Below are 15,222 nucleotides of genomic sequence, written 5' to 3'. Positions count from 1 at the left end.
GGATCAGGAATTACAATTCGTCGGAGCAGCAGGGTCCCTAAATTTAACAACTCCCCTTGCTGTCCCTTTTCCTAAATTCTATTACATTCTAGAGGTGCCACGAGTTGGCAGCTGTGGGCTTGCCAAGCTTGTGGTCACACAATCCAAGGTGAATCTGCTCCTTATAGGCGGCCTGAGCCCCTTAAAAATAGGAGAATTTACCACTCCCCAGTACCCGCAACAATTTATTGGAGCACATAACCATGACACCCATTAATTTTTAGCTCTTGCATGCAAAATAAATTCTTAGACTAGTCTTAGTCTCTGTGGACATCCCCACCAAGCAAACCGGTGCACACACAATAGAAATACTCTGGTTGAACGGGGTCAACTTGCTGTGATTTTGGTTCAGAACCTTGACCAATGTCAAAGCGTTTAACCTGTCAAATCTTTCTAACCGTAGTCAGTGCAAATGCTCCGGTTGACTGAAATCAACCCTCCTTGGCTGAAATCAAGACTCCTTGACCCTAGCTGAGCCTCATTGACTGGAGGCAATGCTTTGACCAAATAGAAAAACTCTTTGACCATAGCAAAATGAAGGAGAAACTCTTTGGCCATGGTCAATATTTTACTCAGAGTATTTATAGCTTGGTGACATGGGGAGTTCAGGAAGTTGGATGGGACAAATTATCCCATCTAGATATGGAAGATCTGGAGCCATCTAGTGGCTCAAATAAAATAACGACGACAGTGGATCCGAAACCAGTGGACATCAAGGATAAGATGGGGAAGATCACTATTCCTGTGGATGTAGATTAGCTCGAAGCGGGGGAGGACAAAGATGCCTAGGCCCTTGCAATGATCATTGGGAGGATGTCTGATTGGCTATTCCCCACATCCAGAGGGTAGAGACGTTTGTAGAGGTGTGGGTCACTCTAAGGGATCTGTATAAGACAGGTAACACATCACGTATTGTCGCTTTCAATCATGAGCTCTTGAACACGAGCATGGATGATGGGGATACCGTACTTGACCACAAAAGTGCGAGATCAACTTGCTGCGGTTGGTCAGAAGTGTGATTGCTGACGCTTGGGATGCTCCTACGGAGCTTCAAGGGTTTTGTAACCACTGTTACAACACGAGGAGGAGAGCACTTAGAAATGTAGAGAAAGAGATCCAATGGAGGGGAACTCGCAGCCCAAGGCAAAGGGATGCCAAAAGAGGAAGAGTGGGCTCAAGGAGTGGACTCCAAATCACTTCAACAAGCTCCAAAAGGCTCCAACAGCTGGCACGCAGCTCGAGGCAGAAAGTAAACACTTGCACGCTTCACGAAACAGCTCCAAAGTGCTGGAAAAGCTTCAAATTTGCTGGCACGCACCCTGAGGCAGACCGAAAAGCATCAAATGTGTGAACTGCAGGTCCGTACAGCACCGTACATGTAATTAATGCTACCGTACAGGTCCGTAGAGGATGTACGGACCACACGTGTGAGAGGAAGGTGCAGAAAACAGGCCGTTCAGTATTAAATGGTGACGCAATCCTTCCATACAGCTGCAGAATGGAATTAAATGCACACAGGAATTTCGGTGCTGCCTCCGAAATGCATTAAATGCTGCAGAAACTGTCCGTACAGTTGTACGGAATCCATACAGCAGGGTACAACCACACGTGGGAGCTCGAATGACTAAAAACCAGGTTGGAGAAGGTGCAAAACTGCTTGAAATGCAGCTCCCTTCGCAATGGATGCTCCAAAATGCGGTCTTCTCGCTTCAAAATTAGGGTTTTTGCGACGACAAAAGTGCTTGGCTAGAAATTTATCGATGAATAGCCATGAAGAGAAACTCGTTTGTAATCGTCTTTTCTTGTTTTCTATGCTAAAGAAGGAAGCAAGTTTTCTCCTTTCAAGGACCCAGGCTGGGACTCTGGCCATCTACATGGCGGATCATAGGTGGTGTATCGAAGGTCCTCTGGACGGGCTCAGGTGGTATGGGACGCCTGGGTTAGATACGGGTCTATGGATATGAGTCGAGCTGTAGCCCACGTGCTCGGGGGTGGTCGGGAAAATTGAGGCACCTGCGCTGGTTGGATTGAGGACAAGATTCTAGGTCAGTGATAGGGTAAGATCTGGCGGGGTCGTGTCATCTGGTATCACAGCCGGCCTATCACAATTGAATTCAACGCGAGGTATGCAGAAAAGATGTCTTCGAGGTACGCTTTTTGAGATTGCTCTTGCAAATCTGAATTTCCGCTCATGTATGGGCTGAATCGTTGACTAATGATGTGGGCTCATGATTGGGAGAGTTGTGGAAGAAATAGAAGTCCATAGGCTGTGTGCTCTCTCGGTTGCTACGTGTTTGGAAATCGTGATTCCCCGAGAAGGGTAGGCGATGAGAAGACTTGATGCTTTCAGCAAGATATATGAGGATGGATCGTTTCTGACCTATAACTACCCACGCTTGGGTTGTTGATGTGATTGGCTGTGTGGGGACGCGAGAGAGTGGGCTGGTTAGGGAAAGAATTCGCTCTAGGGTCTCAAGGATGAGATTCCTACCCTAGAGACCTAGATTTGTTGCAGTTGAGAAGTAGGAGGAAAGAGAGAGCGTTCATAAGCCTAGAAAGCAGCTTGTCTAGGAGATTCAGGCATCAGAGACAGGGGCGATATGATTGGGGGCAGGCGCTTGGCTTTGGGAAGGACCGTATGGCCTGATTTTAGCGCGTTTTGGCTATTTTTGGCTGGCTGGAGAAAAGCGGGACCAGATCTATTAAAAGCGACACTGTTTTTTGGTTTTAAAAAAAAGCAGGTTGCTTTTTTGTTTTTCTCTAGCAAGGAAAGCACTTGCTCTAAATCAAGCACCCACCCTAAATTTGCCTACCTTTTGATGGCCCTTCTTGGCTATTTGTATACCCGGGATTTCTCTCTCTTTCTCACTTCAGCACTTCAGCGCATGAAGGCGAATTTCCCACTCTCTTTCTGTCCGAGATCAGCCTATCAAATTCCGCCATCTTTCTTGCTGTCCTCTACCCGCCTTCTTCCTTGATTCCACGCAACACCCGATTCTCTTTTGTTAGTGTGAAGAGCACACGTTTGGACGCAGCTGTTTTTCTTCTAGTCCCTCTCCCGTGCGAGATATTTTCCAGCCATGGAAGGACATCAAAGTAATCAGACACCTACATTGGATTACTGTTTTATTGAGATGGAGGATGAGGCTACATCGGAGGTTATTCCTCGTAGACCTCATGACCTGCTACGAGAGATGGATTCCTTGATGGATGAACTTTGGGCAGCTCTTCACTACTATAAAACCCCTTAGTACTAGACAAATATTGAAGAAGGCTCATGTTGTTCTAAATGTAGACAGCTTGTTTTAGAGTCTTTATACCGCTTCCGTGCTATTGAGAAGCGATGAAGAGGTTGGCATCCTCAGTTTTGACCGACACCCAATTATTTTTTTGGCTCGACTGGATCTTTTGAACCACGTTTGGTTCAAGAAGCTCCCCAATTTTGTATGAATTATAAATTGTCTTGCTATTAAATTGACTAGGTTTTGGTTGATTTGGATTTGATTTGTAACTAAGTGGCATTTATAATTTGATTGATTTTTTCAAATTATATAACGTGTACTTCTGTTCCATATATCTTGCAGTTTTTTAGATACATGGTACATTGAGGATGCTTGAGATTTTGTTACATCTTAAACTGGACTCAACTAAGACAATTGGATTTTCCTTTCTCGAATCTTGGTGTGTAGATTCTTGTTTGGTTTCTATTTGAAGTTTTCATCTCGATGTAATTGTGAGTTATGGCGTTTCTTCGAGTTACTGTTTGGACATATGAAGGTTCTTATTGATTAGACCAGGATGAGTCTTGTTGAATACCTTCTTTGAATCATGTCCAAAGGCAGGGTCATTCTGATTCTCACTCTTTTAGCCCGAGGTCATGGATAGTCAGGATTCAAGAGTTGTTAGGGATGCTACCTACTGGTTTTCTTCTTTGACCTATTGGTTGGGGTATTGTAACACAAGGGGGTGATGAAACCACATTAAGAAAATGATTGAGAACGGATTTGCCACCCTGACTTAATCTGGGATCATTTGAGTTGAAGAGGGATTGGCTACCTGATTCACTCATATTGTCCACCGAGTTTTTTATTTGCAGTATACTTTGGTGGTATGGTTACACTTAAGATTCTCTGATGTGGTGGTATAATCCAGCGTGTAATAATACCCAAGGACCTCTAGGGTGAAGTACACGTAGGCTGAATCGAATTGGGGGCAACCTGATTAGATTTTTTACGAGGGCTGACTAAGATTCTTTACCCTGAGAGAAGCCATGTATTTTTTGGGTTCAACCCTGGAGCTCCATAGTCTAGACTCAATCTCAGGGAGGGTTACCACATATCTTCTGATGATGGTATGTCAGTGCCTTGTTTGGAACTTGATGTTCCTAGATAAGAGATCCTAAGAACTGGATGATTCTGTGATCGGAGCGGTTTATTGTGCACAATTTTATATAGGATATCCGGTAGTGGATCTTATTTTTAGAGATTTCGGATTGTATATTTCCGTAGTCTTTGGATCACAGAGGATGTTATTCCTATGATGGTTGACTATATACATGTCTAGAAGAGTACCATTGATTGGATATAGCCAACTGAATTTTTATTGATTATCCTCATGTAGGGGCATTTCGAGGATAGATCAAGGGGACCATATCTTTGGTCAAGATTTTGCCCATTGATACTTCCATGAAGATTCTTCCATCATGAGTTATGAGCGGACACCTAATTGTTCTGCGATGGAAAGTCTGTCATGTATTTCAACCCAAGAATTTGAATTACAAGGGTATTCCGTTGAGGGATTTTCAGAATACTAAGTAATTCAAGAATTAGGGTTGATAGAAATTGCAACCCAAAAATTGGCCTTGAGGAGTTCAATTGATGGGGTTGTTCGAATAATGATTCCTCGATCTCAACCTAAGATTTTGAGTTTAAGTATACTCAATAGATAAGGTTGCTAGAATCATTTACCTTCAGGTACAGATTTTACCATGCTTGTGTACGGATATGTCAACGGAATTAACTCTGTGGATTCAAGTGTTACTTGATTTCTCGAGGAGAATACTCGATGATACGTAACCTTGTTTAGATTGAGAGATTTACTTTCCTTGGGTTAGTTATCAAAGATTGTGGCTTTGGCCTTAGATTCTCTTTGGTTTGAATCTCATGGAAGTATAGCACACTCAACCTGATAGTTGGAGTATAGTTATTGGCATTGACTCATCTTCACGGAGAGTTTTCGGGCTTTCTAGTGAACTCAGGAGTGAGTTCTTAGAGGAAGGGGAGTATGTCATGTGCATGGTGTACCTAGGGTTGGATAGCAGGTGAACGTGGGTTATGGGATAGCATAGGGCTAGATGGCTATTTTTAGCTGAGATTGCTATATATGGAGATTGATTCATATATAATGCTCGCTTTATATGGAGGGAGCTATTCATAGCATTGTGCTATCTATAGCGGGTTTCCTTCTATATAGAGGGAGGGCTATTGCTATTGTGAAGATCAGTTGAGTGCTCCTCAACTGATGGATGGGGCTTGGACCCAGGCCGAGACTCTGGCCATCTACATGGCAGATCATAGGTGGTGTATCGAAGGTCCTCTGGACGGGCTCAGGTGGTATGGGACGCCTAGGTTAGATATGGGCTTATGGATGAGTCGAGTTGTAGCCCACGTGCTCGGGGGTGGTCGGGAGGATCATGGCACTTCCGCTATGATTCTAGTTGGATCAAGGACGAGATTCTAGGTCAGTGATAGGGTAAAATCTGGCGGGGTTGTGTCAGGTGGGGTGTGGAATCACAAACTTCTTAAACTTATGTGCATAGAATAGACGTGCAGACTCATCAATAGACAATGAACCAACCAGATAGAGAAACCACCAAAATAATATATTTCTGTCCAAAGCTATGGACACAATACAAAAGAGAGATAGATCTAAAGTCTCACCAATGGTGTGGTCCTCTGATCTTACCACAAGGTACTCCTCCTATCTGCTGGCTATCTCTAGACTCGAACCCACGTGCTCCACCTCGAGCGTCTGTAGGCTTTTTGTCGAGAATGATCCTCTCCACCTTGCTGCCTATAGATCAGCCTAGGTGGGCAACCCTTCAAGTTCCGTCTGCAGCTTCTCTAGGTATCTTGGTCCTCCAAAGTATAGGCTCCAAGATGGGTAGAAGACTGCTCCTGCTGCTTGTGTGAAGGCTGCTCCAGAGAATGATTTGTGAGGGCTGAATGGCCCCCTTTTATAGGCCCATGGCCTGCTCCAAAAAACCGACCAGTCAGCATCATTCTGGCTGACCAGTCTGCTGCTGGTCGAGCCCTTTAAGGGCTCTCAAACCGGGGCCTTAGGCCCACACTTCTAGGGCTTTAGCTCTCCCTTCAAGGCAGGGTACCAGCCCCCTTGGTCTGCCCTATATAAGGCCTGGTCGGCTGCCTCCAAGCAGCCCAACCAGCCTCTCTCTTGGCCGACTCCCTCTGCTGGTCTGTCCCGCCTCTGCTGCGCCCCTTTCTGGCACCCTGTTCTGCCCACAATTGTGCGCCTTTACTGCGCCACATGCAGCCTCTGTCCTGCCTCCTGTGCACCTCTGTTAGGGGCCTGTTCCAGCCCGCACACACAGGCCTTGAAGCGCCTCTGCCAGGCTGCTGTGCTGCCCACATGGCAGCTCATGTGCTGCCCATGTGGGAGCCCCTTTTGACTGTCCTTTCCCTATGAGGTGCTGCCCATGTGGCAGCCTCCTCCCTCACCTTTTCTTTGGGCAGATGCCCTAGGTCTCCCTCCCCCATGCTCCTCTCCTTATGTGGGGGCTTACAGATGGGGAGGTGACCTTTCCAACAGAAAGCTGGAAAAAGATGAAGACTCGAAATCAGGTGCAGTAGGGCATCCTCTGTAACCACCGACCACCCTACCAACCTCAATGGTCAAGACCACCCCCACCGAGAAAATGTTCATGAGCACAAGGCATTGCCAAGGGTAGGGGGGGGTCAAACTCAGATGACCGAACCGGTGATCAAAGAATTGAGGGAGCAAGAGTGAAAAAGGGTGGTCGACCTCACGAAGGTCGAGCTTGAGGATTTTACCAAAGAGCCACCAATACCTATCGTCCTATGGACCCAACAATAGACTTTGGTCGCAACGCATCAAAGTACGAAGCAATCTCCCTGGGCATTCCTCTGAATACCGAGCAAGCGTGGAGAAGGGCGATCTGGTGTAAATCGCGAAGGCACAAAAGATTTGAAAAGTGATGGCTGACCATCGAATCACGTTGCTGGACACAATTGAGAAGATCCCATGTGTATAAACCGAATGTGACATCATTGTGTACTTGAAGACTGCGAAAGATCAATATTATAAAATGCACCGGATCTTGGAAGTAGAGGCAAATATAGATATACGATCTGGTTCGCGAGTGCCCCGATGGAATGAGAACACCAAAATTAGGTACATGGTGCAACAATGAGACATCCAACCGTGAGCAGCCAAGTGCAGAACAAAGAGAGGGTGAGTGGTGATCCATTCGCTCAAGTCAACATAGTGTGGACCAAATCGATATGACCATTGCTGGAACACGCCAAGCCGAGCAGCGAAGGCCATTTGTCTTAGAAGCATTTCGACGTTGAACTTCATGGCGCTGACAGGTAGGTGTAGACAAATGTAAATGCGAGCAGTGATACTTGTCACGCCTTGCCAGAAGGGAATGTATGTAAGGTATTGAACAAGAGGTAGCTAGGGTCATCCTTATTGCCATTGCAAGTAGTGGGTCTGTGGGCTCAGCAATCGAGCCGATTGTACTGCCATTACACAAAGGACTTTCGTAATACAAATATATATCTATCATTCCACTGTCTTGAGTATTTTCCTTTTCTCTTTCCATTTGTTCCAAACAACTATTGTTTATTTGTCTTGCATTTGATGGTTTGTCCATTCATGTTTGCAACCAATGTAACACGTGCTTTCTATCAAATCAATCGCTTTTCATTCGGCAATCTACAAACAATAACCTGCCTCGCAACACCTAGAATGAATGCGAATCACGCTAGTATGTCCAAATGCATGCATGTCGAACACAATTCGTAGTAACACCAAAGTTTTAAGAGTTCAAAAATCAGCCTTTCATTTTGATATTTGTTGGCTGAAATCTAAAAGGTAATACCTAGTTTTGAAAAAGAAACGATGCACAAAAGTTGTAGACGTTGAAGATGTCATTTGTTGGTTAAACTTTCTTCTATATAAGTTGTTCATACCTAGGAGACTGTTTATTCCAACAAAGCATTGGTATTCTAATGGACACTAATTGTGCTGTTTTCTTAGCAAACTTCTACCTTTTAACTTGAGAGCATACTTTTATACTATGGTCTACACCCACTGTTAGGCATTGATGACGTTAGTGGGGATGTCATAGTAGCTAGTCCTTGCTATGCGTGATGGAGTTTATGGTTTTCAATCTTATGAGTGACTATCGTGAGATTGAAACTGCACTATGTTGTGTTTTTAGAGGATGAGTTTGGGAATGTTCTTGGATTCATCTAGGTATATGCTTCTGCCATATTAGCGGACATGCAAATTTCACCTTGTGAAGTTTTCGTCCAAGTTGCGGCCTGCTGGTATTGCGATAAGTCTTTCTATCCTAAATGGTGCGTTGCCCTATCAACTAGATTTAGATTGAGATGCTCGTTTGGGAGAGACTAAAATGAAATCGTTTAGACTTCACAAGCAGTTGTAGCTTGAATGAAGAGATTTGGACTACTTTTTGATTAGCCTTCTCCTTTAGTGCTAGCCTTCGTCATGGCTGAGTTTGCCCTTCACCTCCGGAGTGCCGACAGAAACTAAGTACGAAGACTTTGTATAAATGGATGCTCAAGTATGTGTGGGTGTGTGGATTTATATGTGTGAGAGCTTACTTTTATACTATGGTCTACACCCACTGTTGGGTGCTGATGATGTCAGTGGGGATGTCATAGTAGCTAGTCCCTGCTATGCATGAATGACGGAGTTTATGGTTTTTAATCTTATGAGTGACTATCGTGAGATTGAAACTGCACTATGTTGTGTTTTTAGAGGATGAGTTTGGGAATGTTCCTGGATTCATCTAGGTATATCTAAATGGTTGATCTCTTTTGAGACTTGTGTGATTTTTCTTCATAAACTTAGTCAGGTTAGGAGACGCAGTTGACTTATTGTCCGAGACGTTACAAACTTTAAAGATTTTATGTACAAGCATCCAAATTCTTTCGGTGGAGGAATTCATCCTTGAGAGTTCTTCGAACTTAATTGTATAGCTGGTGGAAGCTATTGTTTCTTAGATCTTAGTATTATTCAATCTTCTTTTGGTTTAAACATTGATATCTATGATATAAAGGATAGCAACCTGAGTCTACTATGTTGAATATCATATGAATGCCTCACATTGACTTGAACATCTCTGATATTTCTAAATATGGAGGGATTATTTGCCATTCTGGCCTCTTGTAGACAGTTGATATCACTTTTTGTCTTTTCTTTCTTTCTCTCTTTGCACAAGTAAGAGTGCCTTCATTTCTCAATTTAGTAATTTACATTACGTCTCCCAAGGGGCTATAATAGAGGTAAAGCAATGAAGAAACTCTGCTCTGTCCTACGTTGTAGTCATTATATCTTTGGAATATATATATAGTCAAGGCATGATTACGTCTTGGGAATGCTTACTGAGCTGGGTTAAGGTGTTGAGGTGGTTTTTTCAAGTATAGACTATCTTGCTTAGCGATTCAGCTGATAGTGAGTCTTTTTTGAGATGTCTATAGATTCATTGCTGACAAATCAATAATAACGCATTTCTTTTTTGGTATGGTTTTATTTTGCAGAACTGCTGAGTTTGTTCACACGTTTGCACAATATCCGATGTCTCAGATTTGTTGACATTCTTTTTCATTTTGCCATGGGTAGAAAGGTTATGGGAGATGTGCGAATGTGGTTATACAGTGAACAGATGAATTGACAAATATGGAGTTTGAATTTGGTATTTTAGGTGACTTGGGTGAGTTAATTTTGCATTGACACTGTGAAGCTATAAATTTTCAATTTTTGTTTTATACGAGCTGATAAGCTTTTGATTTTCTATCTTGCAGATCTTAGTGGGGAAGAGGATCCCTCCTTCCAAATAGCTACACGAGCATATGAGTTGGAGCTACAAAAGCAGCAAGACACTTCTTTTGCAGCTTGGAAAGGAGACACAGCAGGGCAATTTCAGCATTTTCTTGATGATATTATATGTGAACTCCAGCCAAGTGAATACGATTACCTTTTGAGATTGGATGTCATTAGTAGACTCTCAACGATAGTCAACTCGCTAGAAGGTTTTATAGGTAAATACTTTTCCTCTTGTGTACATTAAAGTTGCACTACTGAGAGGGCACAATTGCTGTGAGATTGAAGCTTATAAGTTTTCTCTTTTTTGTCCTCCTTTGCCCTTTCAATGCAAATATATTTGACTTAGAAATGCTTAGACTTGCTTGTTTGGGAGAGACTAAAATGAAATTGTTTAGTCTTCACAAGCAGTTGTAGCTTGAATGAAGAGAACTGTCTGATTATCCTTCTAGTGCTAGACTTTGCCCTTCACCACCGAAGTGCTGACAAAAATGCAATACGAAGACCTTTGTATAGTGAATGCTTAAGTATGTGTGGATGTTTGCATGCACATGTCTGAGAGCATATGTTTATACCATTAACTACACCACCATTGGATGCCATAGACGTCTGTGTGAGGATGTCATAGTACCTGGTCCCTGGTATGCGTGATGGAGTTTATGGTTGAAAACCTTGTGAATGTCTGTCATGAGCTTGAAACTGCACTATGTGTTGCGTTTTAGAGGATGAGTTCGGGCATATTCCTTGATTCATATATGTATATGCATATGTGTGTGCGTGTTTGTATGTGTGAGTGCTTTAGGCAATCTTTTTATGATTGTTTACATGTGCTGGATTTAGATTATCCTGCCTTCTTGTCATATAATGATATCTTCTGATGATTTGTAACTGGCTGTCCCTTTTCATGGGACTATTCTATGTAATATAATGCCAAATGGATATCACACAAAAAAAGTGTGTGTGTGTTTGTATGTGACCCCCTCCCCCCCATTTCTCACACACACACACACACACCCCCTCTTTGATCTCACACACGTTTGATCTCTTCCTTTGTTTAGGTCCGTGTGATTCTAGGATTGTTAATGCTGTCTTTATAAAACTAACGATCGTTACCTTGCAGGAGCAACGATTTCTGCCTTTGGATCATTTGAATCGAATTGCTATACTCGCTGGGCAGATCTGGATCTTTCGTTGGAATTGCCTGAGACAAACGATTTGCCAGGACCAATTGGCAAGACACGGAAAGTAAAGGTGCTGAAATCGTTGATGAGGGTTCTAATAAGAAGTGGTGGGTTTTCTATTCATCACATTGCTTTCCACACCAGGAAATATGCTAGTAACAGGTGGTTATCATTTGAGTTGGATGCCAATGAGTGCTGAAGATATAATACCCTTTTCTTTGGATGTCGAGCCCCCACATTCTGGATGCCTTACAATAGGAGTATTCCCCAGGAATGGCTGCAAATCATTACACATTCTTACAAAGAGATACATGGGCTGTGATTTGTTTCCCATTTCTGTCTTTGCATGTACATGTTATCACTTGCATCAATACTAACAATCAGAACATACAGTCTTCAAAGACTGCATAATTTTTCTGGTGTTCTTTACCACAAAGAGTTGTTAGACCGTGTATACTAGAGAGAAAGGGCTGCTACATGGGTGTGCCCACCCAAAGAGAGGAGTAGTGTGTTAGTCCTTTCTCACTGTGTCTTTTGCAGATTAGGTGGGAGTCTAGCCAGGGCACTATGCTAGGGTTAGAGGCTGGTTTAGGGCCCGGTATAGGCCACTACATGGACCAGTAACCAGGCCAGTCTGTGACTGGGTCTGGTTAACTAGCCGACTGACCCAACCAAAATCTAGTTTGGTTAACCTGATCCGATCAGGTCGGTTGACCCAACCCTGGTCAGCTGGCCTCAAACTGACCAGCCAGTTCAGTGCCAGGGGCCCCCTATAAATAGGCCCCCTTTGCCACTCTTGTTGTGTATGGAGGTTTTTCTCAGCAGTCTAATGCAAAGTTTTCCCTGACATCTCCTGCACATTTCCGTTTGTCTCCCCTTGCATCTCCTTGCTGTTTCAGTTCACTTGTTCTGCTCTCAGATTCTGCTCGCATTTCTGCTGAAATGTCACATGGTAATAGAGTAGTAGGTTGTCTAAAAGCTTGGACCTGGAGAGCATTTGAGGCTTGGACAGTTTGGAGTTTTTGGTTGACTATGAGATATTGTCGCCGTCCGTAACCCACCCACCCTTACTGCATTGCGCATGGATCGCCTGTGTCTTGATGGTGTGACTGCACATGTAATATTAGAGCACTAAGCGTTTGGGGCTGATGAAGTTTGTTGCTGGAAGGCGTGGACAGTTCAGGTGCAAGTAAAGTAGTTGAAGAAGGTGATTCGAATGCATGGCCCCGAGAAGACTGTAGCAGGCATGGACAGCAAGGGATTCGGAACTTCTTTACAAAGGCATTGTAGCAGCCTCTTCTCCCTTCCTACATTCCCTTCCAGTCTCCCTTCTCTTCTTTCCGCAGCCTCCCTCTCTATTCTTCTTTCCCACCTACCCTCCCTTTCAGAAGAGCTAGTTCTCCTGCCCTCTGAGATGGCTGAGAAGCAAATCAAGATTCCAGTTCTCCCCACCTTTCCTGTTGACTGTTAGGTGGAAAGCTAGGGGGTTTGGAAAGTTATGATGAAGGCTGTCCTACAGTCTTATGACCTAGCTGACTTCGTCCTTGCGGGAGTTGGAAGGCGAGATCTGAATGTGGAGCACCTTGGTAGAATGAGGCAATGACACTGGCCAAGTTATGGGATATGTCAACCATTATCACAGAGGTTAGAGGCTTGGTTATGGAGAGGTGGGAAACCAGAGGGCTCAACAACACTTGCAATTAGTAGAGACTTTGAGGGTTTGGGTGTGGGATTGTGTTTCTAGGCCTAGGCATTAAGAAGTGGTGCAAAGGGAGAACCCATGAGAGGGTTCTTAAGGTAAGGTTCAGTATGGGACACATGGCACCTAAAGAGGAGTCCAATTGGCAAGTGCTGGGTTCTGGGGGTTTTTAGAGATAGAGCCTCATGGTGGAAGAAGGTGAGGAGGTCTTGTGCAAGAGGAGGCACTCTGTTGGGTGGTGAACATCTTTGGAGCCCTCTTAATTAGCTTGTGCTACATTGGTAGTTTCTGGAAGAGAGATATTACAGGATTATGAGAAGATACTTACAAAGAAGGAACTGTTGATGCTGCTTCAAGCGCGATTGCGTTTGCAATCCCCTTGGATCTTGGTTCCTGTCGTGGATATTGGACTTTGGTGCAACTAAATCTTAAGGATTGGGGACTCTATGGGTTACAACAGACTTCATGAAGATACATCTTTTCTGTATTCTTTTATTTCGGATTTCTACATCTTATTTCATGTTAGTTAGAGGAGTATTTGATTGCAATCATTTATACAATCTTTTTTTGGGGGGCGTGCTTTAGATTTTGTTTAACTCAGCCCAAGAATGCCATGCCATTGGATTTCAGCCTGTGAAACCACAGGAAAAGATTCTTTAGAGTTATTATAAGGGGGCTGGTAATTTTTAATTTGTTTCTTTCTAAGTGCTAGCCTTTGCTGTACCAATTCTAGGCTGATATTTTGCGAGTGCTTGCTGCACACTTATTTAGACACTATTGCGTTTCCAATCCATACCGAAAAGTGTGCACTGTTTATTTACCTTCAGAAAGACCATTTGAACCCACTATATGCACAACATTCTCCCAGAATGACAGCTTACTTTTTTGAGCTGCTTACATTGCGCTTGCAAACTGATGGTTGTTTGCACTTACCAGGGTGCCATGTGCCCAAGGAAGAACAAGTGTTGCAATAAACTATTCAATTTCTGCATGATTATGGTTCTGGAAACAAAATTTCACTGATAATGAATTCAACTACCAATTTAAAGCAGCCTGAGAGGAAATCAAGTCGACTATTGACCAGCTGTTCTCTCTTCCAAAATTACAGCTTAAATTGAGCTAAAGTGGGTCAAAGTTGCAGGATAGGACAGTTGCCTCACCAAGAGATACTCCCAAACACTATTTACATCATCCAACCATCTTTGTAAATTCAAAGTATCAAAGGTGATTGGTTCACCGACTAGAACTAACCCACATATAAACCATGAACTTGAAAGGACTAACAAATATAGCATTCCCATAGACTGCCTTACGGCCAAACAACTGGTATAGGTGATTGTATGACCATGTTGTCTACCACACTCCTTCAGCTTCGACTATCTAATCAACTAGCAAGTTCTCTGTGCAGCGACCTAATGGCTGCATACAAAACAAAACCCAAATTTAGTTTCATAGACTTTAAGGAGCAATCGCTCACCTGATCTTCTTTATTGGTTTTTCATACTGTATACATAGGGTGGTCATTTAAGAACTCAATCATATTGAATTTACTCCTTGTGCAGCTGAAGCTCATAAAGTGCAATTCATTCCATTTGCTCGTGTTCCACTCTTGACATTTGAAGATTCCCGAAGCAGGATTTCATGCGACATTTCTGTAGATAATGGTCTTGCTATATTGAAGTCACGATTATTGAGATGGATTAGTGACATGGATCCAAGGTGCCGTGACTTGATTTTTTTGGTAAGTCATGTTTGTGTCTTTTAAAGGTGGAATTTCAGATTTCTGATACACCCTCTTCCCAAGAAATTGTAAGTTGAGCTAGAGCCTGTGGTGGACATACATCTTACTGGTTATGACATGTTCACGTTTGACATGAGCCTTGTGGTGTTGAACTGTTTTTCAGGTCAAGTGTTGGGCGAAGGCGCACTGCATAAATGACCCAAAGATGGGGACATTGAACTCTTTTGCCCTTTGCCTACTCGTTGTTTTCCATCTACAAGTAAGCTGTATTTGATTTTCTTTTAGCTATAGGTGGTAAATTTGTTATATTTAGTGATGAATGTACTGTTTGTTGGGCAGCCACTAGACAGAATCAGGTCTACCCTGTTCTGTGCTGGTCATTTTATATTTGGGGGTTTTGTGAATACACCACATGTTTGATTACTTCATAATTGCCACTTCTTCTCAAT

General features: G+C 43.3%; 1 protein-coding gene across 5 annotated transcripts in view; it reads left to right on the top strand.

Annotated features, from left to right (window-relative positions):
* The window catches only part of HESO1 (Nucleotidyltransferase family protein), a 74,670-nt gene that overhangs the window by 9,645 nt on the left and 49,803 nt on the right, over positions 1 to 15,222 (top strand). For 4 of the 5 annotated variants that reach the window (XM_087384929.1, XM_087384926.1, XM_087384927.1 and 1 more), the window contains exons 2-6: positions 9,870 to 10,042; positions 10,134 to 10,370; positions 11,273 to 11,440; positions 14,595 to 14,773; positions 14,937 to 15,032. In XM_087384929.1, the coding sequence (XP_087241055.1) occupies positions 10,009 to 10,042; positions 10,134 to 10,370; positions 11,273 to 11,440; positions 14,595 to 14,773; positions 14,937 to 15,032 (714 nt within the window). In that variant the 5' untranslated portion in view covers positions 9,870 to 10,008. The remainder of the gene's footprint in view (positions 1 to 9,869; positions 10,043 to 10,133; positions 10,371 to 11,272; positions 11,441 to 14,594; positions 14,774 to 14,936; positions 15,033 to 15,222) is intronic. The other variant, XM_087384928.1, reaches the window with a different exon arrangement.

The sequence above is a fragment of the Dipteris shenzhenensis genome, chromosome 14, assembly GCF_047967505.1.
Source record: "Dipteris shenzhenensis isolate YYH24624 ecotype China chromosome 14, Dip_SZ_1.0, whole genome shotgun sequence".
NCBI lineage: Eukaryota > Viridiplantae > Streptophyta > Polypodiopsida > Gleicheniales > Dipteridaceae > Dipteris > Dipteris shenzhenensis.
The sequence above is the reverse complement of the archived record's forward strand: the minus strand, read 5'-3'. Positions and strand labels throughout refer to the sequence as shown.